The sequence below is a fragment of the Falco peregrinus genome, chromosome 2 (assembly GCF_023634155.1).
Source record: "Falco peregrinus isolate bFalPer1 chromosome 2, bFalPer1.pri, whole genome shotgun sequence".
In the NCBI taxonomy this organism is placed as follows: Eukaryota; Metazoa; Chordata; class Aves; order Falconiformes; family Falconidae; genus Falco; species Falco peregrinus.
The window spans coordinates 88,414,441-88,437,087 of NC_073722.1; the positions used below are offsets into that span (position 1 = coordinate 88,414,441).

Sequence of the window (22,647 nt, forward strand, 5' to 3'; positions counted from 1 at the left end):
GAGCCCTGGCACAGGCTGCCCAGAGAGGCTGTGGGGTCTCCTTCTCTGGAGATGTTCAGAGTCACCTGGATGCGACTCAGTGCAGCCTGCTCAAGGAGAACCTGCTTTAGCAGGGGGCTGGACTGGATGGTCTCCAGAGGTCCCTTCCAACCCCGACTATTCCATGATTCTGTGGTTCTGTGTGTGCCCATCCCCTAGTGAAGGTGTTGGCTGGCCCCTGGCCTTCCTGCAGCAGCTGGTTGCCAGCAAGAGGCAGGGAGGAGCCATGGTGGTCGTAGGGTCCAGGTCCCTGGGACGGGCATGGGGGCTGCCCTGAGTGGGGCTGACCCCTGTGCCTCCTAGGGGTCTGGTCACACCTCCTGTGCCTCGGAATCAATAGGGGCTGGGGGGCGAAGGAATTAAGAGCAGCCCTGTGGAGAAGGACTTGGGGGTGTTGGTGGATACAGAGCTGGCAATGTGCACTTGCAGCCCAGAAAGCCAGCCACCTCCTGGACTGCATCACCAGCAGCAGTACGAGGAAGGGGGTTCTGCCCCTCTGCTCCACTTTGATGAGACCCTTCTGCAGTGCTGCATCCAGCTGTGTCCAGCATAGGAAAGACAAGGACCTGTTGGAGTGTGTCCAGAGGAGGTGATGAAAATGGTCAGAGGGATGGAATGCCTCGGCTAGGAGGAAAGGCTGAGAGAGGTGGGGCTGTCCAGCCTGGAGAAGAGAGGGCACTGGGGAGACCTTACAGCACAGCAGCCTTTCGGCACTTAAAGGGGGCTTATAAGAAGAAGACAGACTTTTTACTAGGGCCTGTGGTGATAGGACGAGGAGTAATGGTTTTAAACTGAAGGAGGCTAGATTTAGACAAGATATAAGGAAAAAAAAAATTTACCATGAAGCTGGTGAAACACTGGCACAGATTGCCCAGAGAGGTGGTAGATGCTCCATCCTTGGAAACGTTCAAGGTCAGGTAGGATGGGGCTCTGAGCAACCTGCTCTAGTTGGACATGTCCCTGCTTACTGCAGGGGGGTGGACTAGATGATCTTTAAAGGTCCCTTCTGACCCAACCTACTCTGTGATCCTATGTGCCCAGAGGGTGCCTGCAAGGACACATGGCAACCCAAAGCCTGGTGGGGCCAGGCACCCCACCGACACAGCCTTGGGAGGGGGATGCTGTGGGGCTGGACCCCGCTTTTAGCAAGAGACTGGTGAGGGGGCATTTCCTCCAGAACTTTACACAACATGGCTGGATGCTCCCATCTCCTGTCCCTGGAGTGGCTCCTGGCAGCTTTGATGGGTGATGGCAGCTGAGTGCTGGTGCTCCCAGCACAGCCATGGCCATAAGCTGCTCCATGAGCAGGATTACAGGGGAACTTCCCCAGGGCTGTGCTGGGGATGGGGACAGGCTGTGTGGCACATAGAGGCCCATGCTGCTGTGGCACAGGGTGCAAGGGACAGACTTGCACATGTGCACAACTGGCAGCTACACTGGCACCCCCCATCCCGGGGAACATGGGGGTGACTGAGGAAAGGGGCACAGAGCCAGGGCAGGCCAGCAATGGGACATGGCTGGCCATGGCCCCCACAAGCCACGTGTCTCTGCAAGGGACCTAGCACCCAGAGGGCAGCAGGCAAGGGATGGGGGTGGCACACTGGAGCCATGTGCTCTCTGCTGGCATGGGGCCTTAGGCCAGGCTGCTGCCCCAGGCTTCTCATTCCCTGGCCTTGGCAGTGCCAGGGGCGTTCATTGGTGTCCCCAGGGGTGAACAAGAGCTGCAAGGAGCCCAACAACGTGTGTGTGTGTGCGCGCACACGCATGTGTGTTTCCATCCCACCCTCCTGCATCCTGGTGCCACTGGGGTGATGCCAGCTGGTGCCAGGGGGAGTGGACGCATCAGAAGGACACAGAGACAGCGATGTTGAGCCAGTGCTAGTTCAGTGTCAGTGTTTATTTGTGTGACACTCAGGGAGGGGGGACATAAGCACGGGGCAGGGGGACATGGGGAGAGACATCTGTGGGAGGGGGAGGGAGCCGCTGCCCCCAGCGGAAGAGGAGGAGGGGGGCAGCCAGGGGCCATTGGGCGCAGGGCGGTCCCGGCGGGGTTAGGAGCACTCAGATCTCTTCAGGGTCTTCTCCACATTGCCAGCCTCGTGCGTGACCTTGCAGCTGTAGGTCTCGTGGCTCTTCCATTCAGAGGAAGTCAGTGACAGGTAGCTGCTGGCCATGTACTGGTTGTTGCTCTGCCGCTGGGGCTGGCTGGTCTCGACGCCGCTAGAGATGGTGCGGCCATCAGCCACCCACGTCACCTGCACGGCACCGGGGTAGAAGTCTCCTATCAGGCACACCACGGTGGCTTTGCCCTTCTCCAGCTCCTCCGAAGATGGTGGGAAGAGGTAGACGGTGGGAGAGACCTTGGGCTGGCCTGTGAGGAGAGACAGCAGTGTGGGGGTCAGAGGGGACCCTGTACCCCACCACAGCCCCCTGCCCGCCTGCCCTGCCCGCCCCAGCTGCATCTGCCCAGAAACTCCTCCCTTCCCCCACAGCTAACAGTTTAGAATTCATAACTAACATATTCAGTTTTGGAACATATACATTTAATATATAAAAATACATATGTGTGTATATATGTGTGTAATGCACATACACATACATCACATATATACTTGTATATATGTTATATATACACTATATGCATATATATGTGCATATACACATATATGATAGGTACTGGAATATACAGCAAATACATATATTATAAATTACATATATAAAGTATACAATATACTACATAGGTGTGTAGTATATACGGTTCTATAAATATATAGAATTATATAACATTTATATAATACATATATTTTAATATGTATATATGTTTTATATATGCATTCATATATATTACATAAAATATTGGGTTAGTTGCCATAAACCCATCTCTTCCCTTTTGCAAGGCAATTGTTTTTAAAAAAATCAAAATTACAAAGAGAAACGGTCCTGTTTTCTGCTCAGTTCTGCTTTCAGACTTGCCTTAGAAAAATTACAACTAAGAATCACCCAGAGGAAGATGGAGGAAAGCTATTTTGTCTTTCTGAGGTGGTTCTGCTGCCTCCTCAGATGTACAATGTCTCTGTCTCTATTTGAGAATGAGGAGAACTCTGCCATGAACAGCTTTCTGCTGAAGAAATTGTCAAACTAAATTTTTCTCAGTCTTATACCCCCAGTAAATTGTTTCAGATTTTTGGAGAAATTCTTTTAAAAATTATAAAGACAGACAGACAATGTTCCTGGAAGCCTTTTCAACACAATAATCTCTGTTTTTGACATAGTTCACTTGGACAAAAGGATCTTGAAGATACCCTTGAAGCCCTTCAGTTAAGACCCCAGGGACGTGCCATTTTAACACCAAGTCAGCTGGCACTTCAGCCTGATGGTGGCTGAGATCGGGCTGCCACCTCGCAGTGCCTGCACCCTCAGCCACGGGACCCCGTGGAGAAGTCCCTGCTCCTCACCGAGGGCGACAGGCTCGGTCCCCAGGACTAAGAGTTAAGGACTTAGACCTTAAACTAACACTAATCTCTTTAACAAAGACAAAAATTGACATTCTTAGAGATCTAAGAAATCTAGAAATAGAGATCTATTTCAATTTCTGAAATGGACTCCCTGAGACCTGAGACACATTTCCTGGCCAAATTTTAAGATCTTTCAATTGAGAAAATACCCTCTAATCCTCCGTGGCACGCACCAGAGCCCTCCAAGTCCAGAGGGACAAGACACAGCCCAAAACACCGCGCTTAGTGCCTGTCCCCAAACTGGCGGCAGACCCCAGCCCAGCGCCAAGTCCAAGAAAAAAACCCCAAAAAACCAAAAATCAACAAAAAGTCACGATTTCACAGTGGGGAAGGAAAGACCGAGAAGAAAACGGCGACTCACCTAGGACGGTCAGCAGGGTCCCGGCCCCGAATATACCACACAGTGATACAGGGCCATGCAAAAACCTCCTGCCTCATGGCAGGAGCAGTCCTGGCCCCTGTGGACGTGGCAGGGTGGAGGTGATGGGGTGGAGATGCTCTGATGGATGCAGCAGGATGAAGGTGATGCGATGAAGATGCTCCGATGAATGCAGCAGGATGAGGGTGATGAGATGAAGGTGTCCCAGTGGACACAGCAGGCTGGACGCACAGTGCTGGACATGCCCCGGTGGATTTGGCAGGGTAGGAGCAGCGGAACAGTCATATGGGGATGAATGTGTGTCCTTGCTGGAGGGGCCATGGGAAAACAGGTGGCCTTGGCCCTGCCATCCTGCATGGACTGTGTTGACTGGGCTCTCCAGAGCTGCATTGTCCCACTGCTACCCAGAGCTGCGCACCTTGTGCTTGTTACAAGCCCATGTCCCTGCCTGTGGTGTGGGCATATTAACCCCAGGTGAGGAAGGGCTGGTGGAGGCTTTGGGTGCCCCTGAGGCACGACAGGAAGCACCTTGCCTCAGACTGCACTGCTGCCATGCAGATGGCTGTTGGCTAGCCTGGGGGGGCACCATCCTGCCACCTCTTGAGCCACACCGTGGCTGCAGCTGGGGCAAATTGTGACAATCAGCTATCAGAGAGTATGTGTGTGGATAAACCTCATGAAGAAACCATCCACCTGTCCATCCTTCCCACTGCCCAGAAACACCAGTGTTGGGTTAGGTGTCATGGTTTCACAGGGGACCCCACCTCCTAGCACCTGTGCCACCCTGCAGCTTGGCCTTGCTCCCCATGTCCTTACCTGGGCAGGATTTTTGGTTCCTGGTGGGTGGGTGAACCTCCTTGCAGCAACTGTGTCGGGGTGCCCTGCTGCACAGAAAGAGCCCAAGCAGCTGCTTGTGCCCAGCCAGTGGCCCTGGTGTCCCATGAGCATGGTGGGGAGGCAGCCAGGCTCCCAGTCACTGAGGCTGCTCGTGTGCGGCTGCTTGCTGTGGATGGCAGAGCAGGGATGGTATTTTGCATTCTTCCCCCAACCCATCTCTCCCAAGGGATATCCAGCAGCTGTGCCACTGTTGGCCAAGGTCTTGGCTGAAAACACATGTCAGTCCCCTTCTTAATACCCCCCATATGAAAAGCTCGCTGGCTCACAAGTTTTAGTGAAGGTGTCCCCCCCGGTTTGGACCAGTCTGCCTCTGATGGCTTTATAATCAGTTCCACCCAGTCTCTGGGGCAGGGGGTGGTAGCTTGCCGGGTCCAGCTTCACCCCATCTGAGCACCGCAGCCCTCCTCCCTGGGCCACGCTGAGATGCCAGAGATGCTGCGAGCACAGGCAGCACAGAGTGGGTGGCATGGCCTGGGCTATGGGCAAGCTGGGGGCCAGGCACTGCAAAGAGCATGAGGTAAAGGGTGAGTGAGAGCAGCAGGTCCCAGTGCATGCATGTGCTGAGGAAGAACACACTTTACTGCCAGGATGAGTGCGGTGGAGGGCAGGCAGCCCAGGTGCTGCCGGTCCTGCCCTGCGCATCCTCCTGCCTTTGGGAGCCGAGCCAGACAGTGCCGGCACAGTCTCTAACACCAAGCAGAGCACTTAAACCCATCTCAACTGGTTCTGCTGAGGTGATGGCTGCTTCCCAAGGCACCGGGGGTGTAGGATGGTTCTGCCCCACCAGCTAAGCCCACTCTGGAGCAGCACAGACAGAAAAGTGTGGCAGTTACATTTTCCTTGCACAAGAGACAGGCAGACTGCAGAGACATGCAGGTTTGCTCCAAGAAACCCTGCCAGCAGCATCCCCTACCCCTGCAGGAACTGTTTCCCACAGAGCTGCACCTGCCCATTCTGCATCCCCCAGGTAGTGCCCTATAAGCCCTTGCCTTCACAGCCCCTTGGAGCAGCAGCTTTTAAGTAAGCGCTCCTGGAAGCATCCGCCAAGGGCCATGCCATGCCAAGTGGGCTGGAGAAGAGGCATCAGAGGCTGTTGGTAGAGAGGAAGAGCCGTGACTTACAGAAAAAAGCATATAAGGGATGCAGATGCTTACATACAGCTGCAACAGACAAGGCAGGGATGAGCCAGGATGGGTTTCAGCTAAAACCAATTAACTTCAAATTCCCCAGGGAAGGCTTGGCTGCTGCCTTGTAAAGTGTTTTCCCAGCGTGGTGCCAATCTCACAGGGCACAGGGTGCTCAGCTCGGAGCAAACAAGCTCTTGGAGTGCTGAATTTCCATAGCACTGACTTAAATTGAACTCAAGAATATTCAGATGCTGTGGTTTGTGCATGTGGTTATAGAAAGATGCAGAATCAGTGAACCTCCTGAGTCACTAGGAAATAAACGTTGCTTCGAAGATTTTGTGGTTTGGAACACTTTCTGTTTCAGAAGTCTGCTTTGCCTCTGGGAAGGCTTATGCATTGGTGCAGTCTGAAACTAGCCAAAAAAAGCACTGAAATGGTCTATGCAAAGCATTTACTTGAGGCCAATACCATCTATTGTGGATGACCAGTTGCTGAGCATTTCTCAGACTTCGATGTATTTTCAGTTCCGTTTCAGGGAGGACATTAAAGGGGGACAATGTTCAGCTCAAAAGTCCAGCTTTTCAGTTTGGAAAGAGACATGGAGAAGTAGAGATGCTGTGCTGGATGTGCCAGGGGGGTTGGCCCTTCAGCACCTGCACAGCATGCGGCTTTGGCAGGAGTGGGGGCAGGTGAGGCAGTGCTGGTCCCAAAGGAACACCGGGGAGGCTACATACCACTGCTGTACCACTGCTCTGCCTTAGCTGCTGGGGCCAAGCAGCAGATGCCGTGCCAGGCACCCTCCACTGTTGCCACATGGCTCATCCAGACATTCCTGGAAGTGAATGAGAATGAAAAAGGATAGGATGTGCCATACAGAGTATAAACCATCCAAAAACTGCCTGACATGGCTTTTAAAAACATCTTCCCAAAGAAACTGGATCCCCTATGGACAAAAATGAGCCCTGACTGGGGAGAAGTAGCTGCCTAGTACACAGGGGCTCCTGGCACGGCTGGGCTGGGCGCAAGGCAAGGAGGCAGCTGGCGGTGCCCTGGGTACCAGCCAGGGAGCAGAGAGGGAACTCGGCCCTGCAGTGTGGGGCTGGGACAGGGCAGGGAACTGCCCCAGCATCAAACGGGGACAGCAGAAATGCCCAAATGGCTCCGGCCATGGCAGGAGGTTTTTGTATCACTTCCCCATTGCACCGTGTCACTGTGGAACCAGTGTAGGGGTTGCTTTCATAACTACCACAGTAATAGACGGCCTCGTCCTCAGCCTGGACCCCAGTGATGGTTAACGTGCCCGTAGAGCCAGACAAGGATCCAGAGAATTGTGAAGGGATGCCTGAAGGTCTCTTGTCATTCCAGTAGATCAGAGTGACAGGGGCAGTGCCAGGGGCCTTCTGCTGGTACCAGCCATACCAGTAGGTACTACCCCCACCCCCGGAGCAGGTGATCTGGACGGTTTGTCCCGGGTTGGCTGACACGGAAGGCGGCTGAGTCAGCGCTGCCTGGACCAAGGAACCTGCAGAGGGAGAGGGGAGAGGGGAGAAGACAAGGGTCAGCTAGGGCCCCACAAGCACAGGGCACCAGCGAATGGCCCCTGTGCCCAAAGGGCCCGGCCGGGCACAGCGACTCTGGCCATGGCACCTCTGCCGTGGGCGAGCACTGCGAGGAGGAGAGGGAGCCAGGCCATGGTGCGATCCCAGCAGCTCCGTGTCCCTACCACGATGGGGCTGTGACATGGACCCCAGCTCCCTTTTAAGCCCCCGCCCGCCCGGGGCACGGCCCCTCCATGCAAATCTGACCCCGCGCTCTCGCCTGGGTCCTGCCCGCGCCTCCCCCCACCGCCCTGCCCGCTCCACGCCCAGCCCCACCACCCCACAAGCAGCGGGGATTGTCCCCGGCACAGAGCAGAGACACGTCCCAGCCCAGAGCCCAAACGTCACCAGCACAGACACCCCCGATCCCAGCCCTGGCCAAGTGGCCACAGGGCCGAGGGGTGCGGGAGAGCTGGGCTGCTGGGGGCGGGGGCATCAGGCAGTGCCCCCAGCACCAACATCCCCTGCCGTGGGGAGCAGATGAGCTGCTGCCTGTGCTGGGGATGGAAGGAGAAGCCCTTGTCCAGGCTCTTGGCACTGCCGTGCATTTCTGGGGTCCAGCTGGGCCCACCTAGGCTCTCCCATGGGGAGTGGGCTGGGAAAAGGCAGGAGCAAAGCCCCATTTACATCCCTCTGAGATCCTCAGCTGAACGTTCTTGGTGACCGATGAGCACCTGGGACCTTGACCTGGCGCGGGCAGGGGGAGCGGGGCGCATCAGGGAGCGCACAGGAGCCCTGGTCCCTGAGGGCTGCAGGGTGCTTGGTGCAGCCCAGCGGTGCCCCCCTGGCCCCAGCCCATGGCACGTGGCCCCCCACCCCACCGCACAGTCGTCCCTGCCCAAAGCCTGGCCCTGGCACACACCTTCATGCCCAGCCCTCGTCCCCTGCCCCGGCTCCCTCAGGGCGACATAGGAAAAGTCACCGCTCAAGACAAGCGACACCGACAGACACAGAGGGGCCAACACCTTTGTCCCCAGCGCTAGTCCCGGTCCCGGGGTCCCGCAGCAGGATGGGGACGGGGCCAGGGTGCGGGGCAGCCCTCTGCTGTCACAGGGCTGCCATGGGACATTGCCCAGGGCCAGGGGCTTCCCAGGGGCCAGAGGTACAAAGAGCCAGCGGTGCAGAGCCTGCGGGCTCCTCCTGCGGCGCGGCAGAACAGCCCCCAGGCAGCCCTGCTCTGCCCCGGCAGCCTCACGCGTGGCCCTGGCGCTGCTGCGCCCGTGGGAAACGGCCCTTGCCAGCGTTGGCAGGCGAAGCTTTGGACCAGCTGCCCGGCCCTTGGCATGTTCCCACTTGTCGGTGCTGAGCCCACCGCTCCAGCAGCGCTGAAGCCCCTGGGGCGATGCCCGGGGAATCCTGGCACGGCTGCGCTGGGCGCAGGGCAGGGCAGGGAGGCAGCTGGCAGCGCCCCGCGTGCCAACCGGGGAGCCCAGGGGCAACTCGGCCCTGCAGCATGGGGCAGGGACAGGGCTGCTGGGGGTCATCTCCTCCCCACGTGGCAGGGGCCGGGCACAGACCTGGGGCTCTGGGACAGCTCAGCTGGGACACCAGGCACAGCCATCTGCAGCACAGGGCAGGGCCATGGCGGGGACCTGCCCCAACATAAAACGGGGACAGCAGAGATGCCCGGCTGGCTCCAGCTGTGCCAGGAGGTTTTTGTATCACTTCCACATTGCTCTGTTTCACCGTGCCAGCACTGATGCTGCTGTCGTAGCTACCACAGAAATAGACGGCCTCGTCCTCGGCTTGGACCCCAGTGATGGTTAACGTGCCCGTACCGCCAGATGTGGATCCAGAGAATCGAGAAGGGATGCCCGAGGGTCTCTTGTCATTCCAGTAGATCACAGTGACAGGGCCAGTGCCAGGGACTTTCTGCTGGAACCAGCCATAGCTACTGCTACTCCCAGAGCAGGTGATCCGGACAGTTTCTCCTGGGTTGGCTGACACGGAGGGCGGCTGAGTCAGCGCTGCCTGGACCAAGGAACCTGCAGAGGGAGAGGAGAGAGGGGAGAAGACAAGGGTCAGCCAGGGCCCCACGAGCACAGCCCTGCCCAGGCAGCAGCGCGGGGGCCCTGTGCCCAAAGGGCCCGGCCGGGCACAGCAACTCTGGCCATGGCACCTGTGCCGTGGGCGAGCACCGTGAGCAGGAGAGGGAGCCAGGCCATGGTGCGATCCCAGCAGCTCCGTGTCCCCACCACGATGGGGCTGTGACATGGACCCCAGCTCCCTTTTAAGCCCCCGCCCGCCCGGGGCACGGCCCCTCCATGCAAATCTGACCCCGCGCTCTCGCCTGGGTCCTGCCCGCGCCTCCCCCCACCGCCCTGCCCGCTCCATGCCCAGCCCCACCACCCCTCAAGCAGCGGGGATTGTCCCCGGCACAGAGCAGAGACACGTCCCAGCCCAGAGCCCAAACGTCACCAGCACGGACACCCCCATTCCCGCCCTGGCCAAGTGGCCACAGGGCCGAGGGGTGCGGGACAGCTGGGCTGCTGGGGGCAGGTGGCACTCACAGCTTCCAGGGACGGGGCTGGGACAATGCCAGCCACCAGCATTCCCCACCCCACTCTCAGCATCTTTCCCTCCTACAGGAGTCCCAGGCCCCACACCGATCTTGTTCGTTCCTCCCTTCCCCAGTGTACCTGGGCCCCGTCATCGCTGCTCTTCCACCTTCTCTTGCAACAGCCATGTAGCGCTGCCCCTTGCACCAACCCTGCCTGGGGCTTCTGGGGCCAAGTGGCCAGCCGCCCCATGGCACAAAGGGCCCATGGGCTGTGAGGACACAAAGTTGCACAGGAGCCAGAAAAGCACCTGTGGGCTGCGTTAGCAGGAGCGTTGCCAGAAGCCAGGGAGAGGATCCTTCCCCTTGCCTCAGCACCCTGAGACACACAGCCCAGCGCTGTGTCAGCTCTGGGCTCCCCAGCCAGGTATGGGGAGGGATGGGCACAAGACCCATGAAGGGCTCTGAGGATGATGAGGGGCTCAGAGCATCATTGTGTGGAGAGAGACAGCATGAGCTGGGGTGGCTGAGCCAGAGGTGAGGAGTCTCAGGGGCATCTTATCAACATTATAAATATCTCCGGGGGGCAGGTAAGGAGATGGAGCTAGGCTCCTCTCAGAGGTGTCTGCTTACAGCACAAGGAGCAACAGGCACAGGTTGAAACACAGGAAAATCTGCTTAAATGTAGCAAACCCTTTTTTCTTTTGCAAGGACAGTCAGACCCTGGAACGGCTTGCCCACAGTGCTGTGAAGTCTCCATCCTTGGAGATATTCAAAACTCACCTGGACAGGCTGTGGACAACCTGCAGTAGCCAACCCAGCTTCAAGCAGGCGGTGGGGTGAGATGATCTCCAGAGACACCTCCAGCCTCAGCAATGCTGGGGGTCTCCCCAGCAAGGGCAGCAGGCGGCACCCGAGGGACCCTGGGGCAACAGTGGGTCTGTGCTGCCTTACCCCAGTGCTGGGCGTGCAGCGACCTTCCTCAGCACTGGTGCCCCAGCTGGCTCTGTAAGACACAGCCTTCTCCTCCGCAGCTTGGACTCCAGCACTGAGTAACGTGGCCATGGAGAGTGAAATGTGCCCAAGTGCTTGTCCTGGTTTTGGCTGGGATAGAGTTATATTTTCTTCTTAGTAGCTGGTGCAGTGCTGTGTTTTGTATTTGGTGTGAGAATAGTGTTGATAACAGATGGGTTTAGGTGTTGTCAAGTAATGTTTATACTAAGTCAAGGAATTTTTGGTTTCTCAGGCCATGCCATGTGAGAAGGCTGGAAGGGCACATGAAGCTGGGAGGGGACACATCCAGGACAGCTGACCGGAACTAGCCAAAGGAGTATCCCATACCATGGGACGTCATGCTCAGTATATAAACTGGGGGGAGTTGGCCAGGGCCTGACCATTGCTGCTGGGGAAATGGCTGGGCATCTGTCAGTGGGTGGTGAGCAGCTGTAACGTGCCTCACCTGTGCTTATTTTCCTTTCCGTTTAGATTTTGTTACCCTCTCCTTCTCCCTCCTTTTCATTATAATTACTGTTGTTACTATTATTACTGTTAGTAGTAGTAGTAGTATTATGTTATTATATTTTTTATTATTTCAGTTATTAAATTGTTCTTATCTCAACCCTAGGCTTTTAGATTCCTTCCCAATTCTCCTCCCCATCTCCCTGGGGAGGGCAGAGTGAGCAAGCAGCTGTGCGGTACTTAATTATCAGCTGGGGTTAAACCACAACACTGCCACACATGCCCTCCCCAAATGACAGGGGACAGTCAAAGATGTGGGGCTCTCTGGGACAGCTGAGCTGGGACACCAGGCACAGCCACGTGCAGCACAGGGCAGGGCCATGGCGGGGACCTGCCCAACATCAAACAGGACAGCAGAGACTTCTGAGTGGCCCCTGTGTTGGCGGGAGTATTTAGTATCACTTCCCCAATGCTGTTTCCCGTGGCAGGTGGCAGCAGCATAGCTGCTGTCCCAGCTACCACAGTAATAGACGGCCTCGTCCTCGGCTTGGACGCCAGTGATGGTTAATGTGCCCGTGGAGCCAGACTTGGATCCGGAGAATCGTGAAGGGATGCCCGAGGGTCTCTTGTCATTAGCATAGATCACGGTGACAGGGGCAGTGCCAGGGACCTTCTGCTGGTACCAGCCATAGCTACCACTACCCCCGGAGCAGGTGATCTGGACGGTTTGTCCCAGGTTGGCTGACACGGAGGGTGGCTGAGTCAGTGCTGCCTGGACCAGGGAACCTGCAGAGGGAGAGGAGAGAGGGGAGAAGACAAGGGTCAGCCAGGGCCCCACGAGCACAGCCCTGCCCGGGCACCGGGACAGGGAATGTCAAAGGCAGAGAAGACTGGACCTGGCTGCAGTCACATGCAAATCTGGGGAGCGGAGCCCAGCCCAGCACATCCCAGCACAGGGGCAGCTCTGGCAGCAGCAGCAGGACACGGTCAGCAGTAGCAAGAGGCACTGGCATGGCACACAAGGCCACACTGTGAGAACTTTGTAGGGACCAGGACAATGGTGCCCAGCCATAAAGTCACCTCCAGTTTTCAGGGATGTGAAAGGAACAACATTCACAGCCATGGCCATGCAGAAGGGACAGGAACCTGCCTCAGTCCCACAGCCACAGCTCTGTTCAGCCAGGAGGGTGAAGGGCAGAAAACCTTCCTCTGACTTTGGAATCTGTGTCTCACTTCCTATTACTCCTTGCCACCAGACACCATAGCCACCGCTGCTGCTGTCGTAGCCACCACAGAAACAGACGGCCTCATCCTTGGCTTGGACCCCAGTGATGGTTAACGTGGCCGTGGAGCCAGACAAGGATCCAGAGAATCGTGAAGGGATGCCCGAGGGTCTGTTGTTGTTATTGTAGATCACAGTGACAGGGCCAGTGCCAGGGACCTTCTGCTGGTACCAGCCATAGTAGTTGCTGTCCCCCCCGGAGCAGGTGATCTGGACGCTTTGTCCCGGGTTGGCTGACACGGAGGGTGGCTTAGTCAGCGCTGCCTGGACCAGGGAACCCACAGAGGGAGTGGGGAGAACCAGAGTCAGCCTGTGCCCCAGGAGCACAGCCTTCTCCAGGTAGTCGGACAGGAACAGAGACCCTGTGCTCAAAGGTCATGATACCACGGAGGGACCTAGAACCCTTCGCACAGAGCCCAAGGCCAGAGCATGAAGATTCTGAAAGGAAAACTGGCAGCAGCAAGGGGAGGGTGAATGACAGGGTCAGTGTCTCCGTCAGGCTGACCACCACTGCTACCGTCAGAGCTACCACAGTAATAGACGGCCTCGTGCTCGGCTTGGACCCCAGTGATGGTTAACGTGGCCGTGGAGCCAGACTTGGATCCAGAGAATCGAGAAGGGATGCCCGAGGGTCTCTTGTCATCCCAGTAGATCAGAGTGACAGGGCCAGTGCCAGGGACCTTCTGCTGGTGCCAGGGACAGAAGCATAAGCATAGCTGCTGCCACCCCCGGAGCAGGTGATCCGGACAGTTTCTCCTGGGTTGGCTGACACAGAGGGCGGCTGAGTCAGCGCTGCCTGGACCAGGGAACCTGCAGAGGGAGAGGGGAGAGGGGAGAAGACAAGGGTCAGCCAGGGCCCCACAAGCACAGGGCACCAGCGAATGGCCCCTGTGCCCAAAGGGCCCGGCCGGGCACAGCGACTCTGGCCATGGCACCTGTGCCGTGGGCGAGCACCGCGAGGAGGAGAGGGAGCCAGGCCATGGTGCGATCCCAGCAGCTCCGTGTCCCCACCACGATGGGGCTGTGATATGGACCCAGCTCTGTCTTAAGCTCCCACCTGCTCAGGCACAGCCCCTCCATGGATATGTGTCCCTCAGTATTCAGTGGCAGCTCCGTTCCCCATGCTCCCCCTGCCTGCCGCAGGCACATCTCTGGCCCACCAATGGCACCAAGATCACTCTGAGCGGCTGGCTCCCTGGGTACCTGCCCCAACATGGGTGCTGAGCCCTGAGCTCAGCCAGGAACCACCCAGCGCCTGGTCCCCCCCAGGGGAACTATGGCTTCACTGTACCAGGAACCCATGCCCAGGGCAAGGGACAGCCCCACCATGGCTGGTGGGGACACATCGACACATTCCACCTACTCTGGAGCACCCAGCTCTGCTCGGCGCTTGCTGGCCCCTGGGCAGCCTGCTACCCACGTGCTGCTCCGCACCGTGACAGAGGAGCTGGGAAGGCACGTTCTGCTTCAACGGCGGGTGCAACAGCTGGGCCTCTGTTAAGTGCCACGTGAGAACTGCAGAGCAGGGAACTGGGATCTTGAAGGGGACTAGACCAACACAGACACCAGCAGCTTCAAGGTTACCCAACAGGAAGGAAACACAAGCCCCCAGTTCCTCCAAATGCAAAGTGAGCTGGGGGTCTCCAGCAGCTTCACAGCAATCACAGAGTTCGTACCAGTCAAGTGCACAGAGCATCCTCCCGCATCTTGTGGCCAGGCGCAGCCCCTGTGCTACCTGCTGACAGCACTGGCCACCGCAGTTTCCAAAAGGGTCTGCTGGGACTGCCCTGCACATGGGTGAGACATAATGGCACTTGCTTGTCCCAGCCCCTTTGCCTCCTGGCTGCCCTGTGAACCTCGGCACTGTGGTGCAGGGCCACACTGACACCATGTGGGGATGAGAAGGCCCACGGGGATAGCAACAGAGGAACTGAGAGCAGAGCCTGGCACAGGACTCTGCCCATGCTGTCCCACACCCCTACCACAGCTTCCACCAAGTTCAGAGACATCCCCAGCCCCTGCCACAACCTCCATGGCTTCTGCACGGCACCCTGGCCAATGCACGTGGTGCTCACAGGGGAGGGCCTCTCCCATAGACACAGGGCCCTGAGGCACCGTTAGTCATTAGAGGAGGGTGGGCATCACCCCTGAACTGGCATGGAGCCAAGGACCAGAGTGGGGTGCCCAGAGACAGCAACAATGTTTGTCCCAGCTTCTCTAGGCCACAGGACCATAACACAAGATAGTTTGCAGGCAGCAGCAACAAGCTACACCACAGCTCTGCAGTGCCAGGAGCTCTGCCACTGGCATCCTCAGCAGCACCATCAGCATTGCTGCCACCCGTGCACCACAGACAGCAACAGTGAACCCAGAGCACCCAAGCACGGCCACCCTGCAGAGCACCTGCATGCTGATCAGCACTGCCATGTGGGGCACCACGGTAATAGACGGCCTCGTCCTCAGCTTGGACGCCAGTGATGGTTAACGTGCCTGTGCTACTGGGCAAGGATCCAGAGAATCGCAAAGGGATGCCCGAGGGTCCCTTGCTGCCATAGATCACAGTGACAGGGCCAGTGCCAGGTGCCTTCTGCTGGTACCAGCCATAGTAGTTGCTGTCCTCCCCGGAGCACGTGATCTGGATGGTTTGTCCCGGGTTTGCGGACAACGAGGGCGGCTGAGTCAGCGCTGCCTGGACCAGGGAACCTGCAGAGGGAGAGGAGAGACGGGAGAAGACAAGGGTCAGCCAGGGCCCCACGAGCACAGCCCTGCCCGGGCACCGGGACAGGGAATGTCAAAGGCAGAGAAGACTGGACCTGGCTGCAGTCACACGCAAATCTGGGGAGCGGAGCCCAGCCCAGCGCATCCCAGCACAGGGGCAGCTCTGGCAGCAGCAGCAGGACACGGTCAGCAGTAGCAAGAGGCACTGGCATGGCACACAAGGCCACACTGTGAGAACTTTGTAGGGACCAGGACAATGGTGCCCAGCCACAAAGTCACCTCCAGTTTTCAGGGATGTGAAAGGAACAACATTCACAGCCATGGCCATGCAGAAGGGACAGGAACCTGCACCAGCTCCAAAGCCTTGCTTGGCCTTGAAGGAGAAGGGCAGAACATTTCCAATTTGGATTGCTCTGTAGCTCACTCCCACATCTCTCTGTGTGATTACACCAGCATCAATGCTGCTGTCATAGCCACCACAGAAATAGACGGCCTCGTCCTCGGCTTGGACCCCAGTGATGGTTAACGTGGCCGTGGAGCCAGACTTGGATCCAGAGAATCGCGAAGGGATGCCCAAGGGTCTCTTGTTGCTCTCATAGATCAGAGTGACAGGAGCAGTGCCAGGTTTTCGGTCATGCAAACCAACATACTCATTGCTGCTGCTGCTGCTACCGCCAGAGCAGGTGATCCGGACAGTTTCTCCTGGGTTGGCTGACACAGAGGGCGGCTGAGTCAGCGCTGCCTGGACCAGGGAACCTGCAGAGGGAGAGGGGAGAGGGGAGAGGGGAGAAGACAAGGGTCAGCCATGGCCCCACGAGCACAGCTCTGCCCGGGCAGCAGCGCGGGGGCCCTGTGCCCAAAGGGCCCGGCCGGGCACAGCGACTCTGGCCATGGCACCTGTGCCGTGGGCGAGCACCGTGAGCAGGAGAGGGAGCCAGGCCATGGTGCGATCCCAGCAGCTCCGTGTCCCCACCACGATGGGGCTGTGACATGGACCCCAGCTCCCTTTTAAGCCCCTGCCCGCCCGGGGCACGGCCCCTCCATGCAAATCTGACCCCGCGCTCTCGCCTGGGTCCTGCCCGCGCCTCCCCCCACCGCCCTGCCTGCTCCATGCCCAGCCCCACCACCCCTCAAGCAGCGGGGATTGTCCCCGGCACAGAGCGGAGACACGTCCCAGCCCAGAGCCCAAAACATCACCAGCACGGACACCCCCATTCCTGCCCTGGTAGAGCAGCTGCAGGGCCGAGGGGTGCGGGAGAGCTGGGCTGCTGGGGGCAGGAGGCACTCACAGCTCCCAGGCATGGGGCTGGGACTATGCCAGCCGCCAGCACTCCCCACCCCACTCTCAGCATCTTTCCCTCCTACGGGTGTCCCAGGCACCTAAGACACCCTCTCGTTCTGCTGCTTCTCTGCCCTGCCTCTTCCTCTGCCAGCCCAGGCCCACCATTCCAAACCTTTGCTCTTCTCTTCCTTGGCACCTGCTCCCCAGCACAATGGGAGCCATCCGGCACCAGCCCCAGGGCTCCAGCAGTGCCTCCTCATGAGCTGGTCACAAGCCCAACGGGCTGGCACTGGGCAGACACAGCCAGAGCCGGGACAGCGCAGGGGCTCTGCTCACAGCTCTCGGGACAGCCCCTGGCCAGCCCTTCTCCAACCCAGGGCACAGGGTTGTCCCCACCCTCAGTGGCACGGCGCCCAGCCCAAGTGTAGCTGCATCCAAGGGAAATGACCGCTTGGCATGACCCCTCCCTGTCCCCAACGCCGCCTGCCCCGGGGGGCCTGGGGCACAGAGAGCCCAGCAGGCGCAGATGGGGCAGGGCTGCAGTGGGCTGTCTCCCTGCGGGCGGCACGGAGGGCACCTGCTGGAGCACAGCATGTGCCCCATGGCAGGAGCTGCCTCACAGGCACATGTGCTGCTCCAACAGTGCGTCCAACCTGCAGCTGCAGCAGCAGCAGGTGGCACCTGAGGGGCGCTGGGGTAACAGCGGGTTTGTATCTCAGGGAGTCACCATGACCCTGGTCTGCACTGGTCTCCCACCCAGCACAATAAGAGGCAGCACCTGCCTTGGCTTGGACCCCATCAATGGGTACTGTGGCCATGGGGAGTGGAACATTCCCAAGTGCCACACATACCCTCCCCAAATGATAGGGGACAGTCAAAGATGTGGGGCTCTCTGGGACAGCTGAGCTGGGACACCAGGCACAGCCATCTGCAGCACAAGGCAGGGCCATGGCGGGGACCTGCCCAGCATGAAATGGGGACAGCAGAGAGGCCCAGCTGGCTCCGGCTGTGCCAGGAGGATTTTGTATCACTTCCACATTGCTCCATTTCACCATGTCAGCACTGATGCTGCTGTCCCAGTTAGCACAGTAATAGACGGCCTCGTCCTCAGCTTGGACCCCAGTGATGGTTAACGTGCCCGTGGAGCCAGACTTGGATCCGGAGAATCGTGAAGGGATGCCCGAGGGTCTCTTGTCATTCCAGTAGATCACAGTGACAGGGCCAGTGCCAGGGACTTTCTGCTGGAACCAGCCATAGTTATTGTCAATCCTGGGTCAGGAGAACCGGTTGTTTACTCTTGGAGACACATACATCGAGGGCAGCTGAGTCAGTGCTGCCCAAAGGCCAGAGAGGGGAGAGGAGAGAGGGAAAAAGATGAGGGTTACCCAGGGCCCCAGGAGCACAGTCCTGACGGGGCTTCCCTGCCCACAAGCCCATGGATGGGACAGCCTGGGTGCAGCCCCGAGCCCAGGCTCCCCCCGAGGGGTGGCTGTAGCCACAGTCTAGACCCTGTCCCTGCCTGTTGCCCCTTGAGGCACACCTCTCATCCCTGTCACTGAGACAGGGCAGCCCAGGGGAATGGCCCGCTGTGGGCACCCAGCATTGGCGGAAGCCTGGATACACCCCTGCCCATGCTCCAGGTGGGACCATGGCCAGGCCAGCAGCCAGGGGTTACAGGGCAGGGAGTCCCCAGTAGGTGAGATTCTGTAGGGAGACCGTGTGTGACACAGGGAAAGGGGAATCACCAGCACAGCATAGGCACAGAGGGGAGGTGGCATCAGGGCAGAGTTGCAGTCAAAACCCCACAAAGTAACAGCCTCGACAGCCACAAATCCCAAGGGTCCAAACTACCTACACTCCACACCTCTTTGCCACTCAGGGGAAGGTGCACCAAAGAACAGTAAGAAAAAATTAAACTCAGCACCACCAAGACAATGACCAGCACTGCTGCTGCTGTCCCAGCTACCACAGTAATAGACAGCCTTGTCCTTGGCCTGGACCCCAGTGATGGTTAACGTGCCCGTGGAGCCGGACAAGGATCCAGAGAATCGTGAAGGGATGCCCGAGGGTCTGTATAAGTTAGCATGGATCACAGTGACAGGGACCTTCTGCTGGTACCAGTCTTCCGTAGCCATAGCCACTGCTACTCCCAGAGCAGGTGATCTGGACGGTTTGTCCCAGGTTGGCTGACACGGAGGGTGGCTGAGTCAGCGCTGCCTGGACTAGGGAACCTGCAGAGGGAGAGGGGAGAGGGGAGAAGACAAGGGTCAGCTAGGGCCCCACAAGCACAGGGCACCAGCGAATGGCCCCTGTGCCCAAAGGGCCCGGCCGGGCACAGCGACTCTGGCCATGGCACCTGTGCCGTGGGCGAGCACTGCGAGGAGGAGAGGGAGCCAGGCCATGGTGCGATCCCAGCAGCTCCGTGTCCCTACCACGATGGGGCTGTGACATGGACCCCAGCTCCCTTTTAAGCCCCCGCCCGCCCGGGGCACGGCCCCTCCATGCAAATCTGACCCCGCGCTCTCGCCTGGGTCCTGCCCGCGCCTCCCCCCACCGCCCTGCCCGCTCCACGCCCAGCCCCACCACCCCACAAGCAGCGGGGATTGTCCCCGGCACAGAGCAGAGACACGTCCCAGCCCAGAGCCCAAACGTCACCAGCACAGACACCCCCGATCCCAGCCCTGGCCAAGTGGCCACAGGGCCGAGGGGTGCGGGAGAGCTGGGCTGCTGGGGGCGGGGGCATCAGGCAGTGCCCCCAGCACCAACATCCCCTGCCGTGGGGAGCAGATGAGCTGCTGCCTGTGCTGGGGATGGAAGGAGAAGCCCTTGTCCAGGCTCTTGGCACTGCCGTGCATTTCTGGGGTCCAGCTGGGCCCACCTAGGCTCTCCCATGGGGAGTGGGCTGGGAAAAGGCAGGAGCAAAGCCCCATTTACATCCCTCTGAGATCCTCAGCTGAACGTTCTTGGTGACCGATGAGCACCTGGGACCTTGACCTGGCGCGGGCAGGGGGAGCGGGGCGCATCAGGGAGCGCACAGGAGCCCTGGTCCCTGAGGGCTGCAGGGTGCTTGGTGCAGCCCAGCGGTGCCCCCCTGGCCCCAGCCCATGGCACGTGGCCCCCCACCCCACCGCACAGTCGTCCCTGCCCAAAGCCTGGCCCTGGCACACACCTTCATGCCCAGCCCTCGTCCCCTGCCCCGGCTCCCTCAGGGCGACATAGGAAAAGTCACCGCTCAAGACAAGCGACACCGACAGACACAGAGGGGCCAACACCTTTGTCCCCAGCGCTAGTCCCGGCCCCGGGGTCCCGCAGCAGGATGGGGACGGGGCCAGGGTGCGGGGCAGCCCTCTCCTGTCACAGGGCTGCCATGGGACATTGCCCAGGGCCAGGGGCTTCCCAGGGGCCAGAGGTACAAAGAGCCAGCGGTGCAGAGCCTGCGGGCTCCTCCTGCGGCGCGGCAGAACAGCCCCCAGGCAGCCCTGCTCTGCCCCGGCAGCCTCACGCGTGGCCCTGGCGCTGCTGCGCCCGTGGGAAACGGCCCTTGCCAGCGTTGGCAGGCGAAGCTTTGGACCAGCTGCCCGGCCCTTGGCATGTTCCCACTTGTCGGTGCTGAGCCCACCGCTCCAGCAGCGCTGAAGCCCCTGGGGCGATGCCCGGGGAATCCTGGCACGGCTGCGCTGGGCGCAGGGCAGGGCAGGGAGGCAGCTGGCAGCGCCCCGCGTGCCAACCGGGGAGCCCAGGGGCAACTCGGCCCTGCAGCATGGGGCAGGGACAGGGCTGCTGGGGGTCATCTCCTCCCCACGTGGCAGGGGCCGGGCACAGACCTGGGGCTCTGGGACAGCTCAGCTGGGACACCAGGCACAGCCATCTGCAGCACAGGGCAGGGCCATGGCGGGGACCTGCCCCAACATAAAACGGGGACAGCAGAGATGCCCGGCTGGCTCCGGCTGTGCCAGGAGGTTTTTGTATCACTTCCACATTGCTCTGTTTCACCGTGCCAGCACTGATGCTGCTGTCGTAGCTACCACAGTAATAGACGGCCTCGTCCTCGGCTTGGACGCCAGTGATGGTTAACGTGCCCGTACCGCCAGATGTGGATCCAGAGAACCGAGAAGGGATGCCCGAGGGTCTCTTGTCATTGTAGTAGATCACAGTGACAGGGCCAGTGCCAGGGACCTTCTGCTGGAACCAGCCATAGCTACTGCTACTCCCAGAGCAGGTGATCTGGACGGTTTGTCCCGGGTTGGCTGACACGGAGGGCGGCTGAGTCAGCGCTGCCTGGACCAGGGAACCTGCAGAGGGAGAGGGGAGAGGGGAGAAGACAAGGGTCAGCCATGGCCCCACGAGCACAGCCCTGCCGGGGCAGCAGCGCGGGGGCCCTGTGCCCAAAGGGCCCGGCCGGGCACAGCGACTCTGGCCATGGCACCTGTGCCGTGGGCGAGCACCGTGAGCAGGAGAGGGAGCCAGGCCATGGTGCGATCCCAGCAGCTCCGTGTCCCCACCACGATGGGGCTGTGACATGGACCCCAGCTCCCTTTTAAGCCCCCGCCCGCCCGGGGCACGGCCCCTCCATGCAAATCTGACCCCGCGCTCTCGCCTGGGTCCTGCCCGCGCCTCCCCCCACCGCCCTGCCCGCTCCACGCCCAGCCCCACCACCCCACAAGCAGCGGGGATTGTCCCCGGCACAGAGCAGAGACACGTCCCAGCCCAGAGCCCAAACGTCACCAGCACAGACACCCCCGATCCCAGCCCTGGCCAAGTGGCCACAGGGCCGAGGGGTGCGGGACAGCTGGGCTGCTGGGGGCAGGTGGCACTCACAGCTTCCAGGGACGGGGCTGGGACGATGCCAGCCACCAGCATTCCCCACCCCACTCTCAGCATCTTTCCCTCCTACAGGAGTCCCAGGCCCCACACCGATCTTGTTCGTTCCTCCCTTCCCCAGTGTACCTGGGCCCCGTCATCGCTGCTCTTCCACCTTCTCTTGCAACAGCCATGTAGCGCTGCCCCTTGCACCAACCCTGCCTGGGGCTTCTGGGGCCAAGTGGCCAGCCGCCCCATGGCACAAAGGGCCCATGGGCTGTGAGGACACAAAGTTGCACAGGAGCCAGAAAAGCACCTGTGGGCTGCGTTAGCAGGAGCGTTGCCAGAAGCCAGGGAGAGGATCCTTCCCCTTGCCTCAGCACCCTGAGACACACAGCCCAGCGCTGTGTCAGCTCTGGGCTCCCCAGCCAGGTATGGGGAGGGATGGGCACAAGACCCATGAAGGGCTCTGAGGATGATGAGGGGCTCAGAGCATCATTGTGTGGAGAGAGACAGCATGAGCTGGGGTGGCTGAGCCAGAGGTGAGGAGTCTCAGGGGCATCTTATCAACATTATAAATATCTCCGGGGGGCAGGTAAGGAGATGGAGCTAGGCTCCTCTCAGAGGTGTCTGCTTACAGCACAAGGAGCAACAGGCACAGGTTGAAACACAGGAAAATCTGCTTAAATGTAGCAAACCCTTTTTTCTTTTGCAAGGACAGTCAGACCCTGGAACGGCTTGCCCACAGCGCTGTGAAGTCTCCATCCTTGGAGATATTCAAAACTCACCTGGACAGGCTGTGGACAACCTGCAGTAGCCAACCCAGCTTCAAGCAGGCGGTGGGATGAGATGATCTCCAGAGACACCTCCAGCCTCAGCAATGCTGGGGGTCTCCCCAGCAAGGGCAGCAGGCGGCACCCGAGGGACCCTGGGGCAACAGTGGGTTTGTGCTGCCCTACCCCAGTGCTGGGAGTGCAGCGACCTTCCTCAGCACTGGTGCCCCAGCTGGCTCTGTAAGACACAGCCTTCTCCTCCGCAGCTTGGACTCCAGCACT

The 22,647-nt window shown here is 59.5% G+C and overlaps 1 protein-coding gene and 1 gene segment (V, D, J or C); both read right to left on the bottom strand.

The window, feature by feature from the left end:
* Positions 1-1,904: 1,904 nt before the first annotated feature.
* Positions 1,905-22,647, bottom strand: part of LOC101916856 (Ig lambda chain V-1 region) — a 31,694-nt gene continuing 10,951 nt past the window's right edge. Inside the window, exons 1-4 of one of the 10 annotated variants that reach the window (XM_055797898.1) lie at positions 21,219-21,279; positions 20,788-21,084; positions 3,916-3,948; positions 1,905-2,410 (exon numbers count right to left, since the gene is read on the bottom strand). In XM_055797898.1, coding sequence (XP_055653873.1) covers positions 2,091-2,410; positions 3,916-3,948; positions 20,788-21,084; positions 21,219-21,264 — 696 coding nt within the window. In that variant the 5' untranslated portion in view covers positions 21,265-21,279 and the 3' untranslated portion in view covers positions 1,905-2,090. Of the gene's footprint in view, positions 2,411-3,915; positions 3,952-6,151; positions 7,480-7,604; positions 7,690-9,243; positions 9,541-9,674; positions 9,769-12,005; positions 12,297-12,768; positions 13,057-13,713; positions 13,789-15,117; positions 15,496-16,407; positions 16,471-20,787; positions 21,085-21,218; positions 21,280-22,647 lie in introns of those variants that run through there. The other 9 variants (XM_055797896.1, XM_055797895.1, XM_055797893.1 and 6 more) reach the window with 9 other exon arrangements.
* LOC129783957 (Ig lambda chain V-1 region-like) lies at positions 18,024-19,215 on the bottom strand. The segment is given in 3 exon segments: positions 18,024-18,125; positions 18,657-19,023; positions 19,149-19,215. Coding segments are annotated over 3 exon segments (472 nt in total).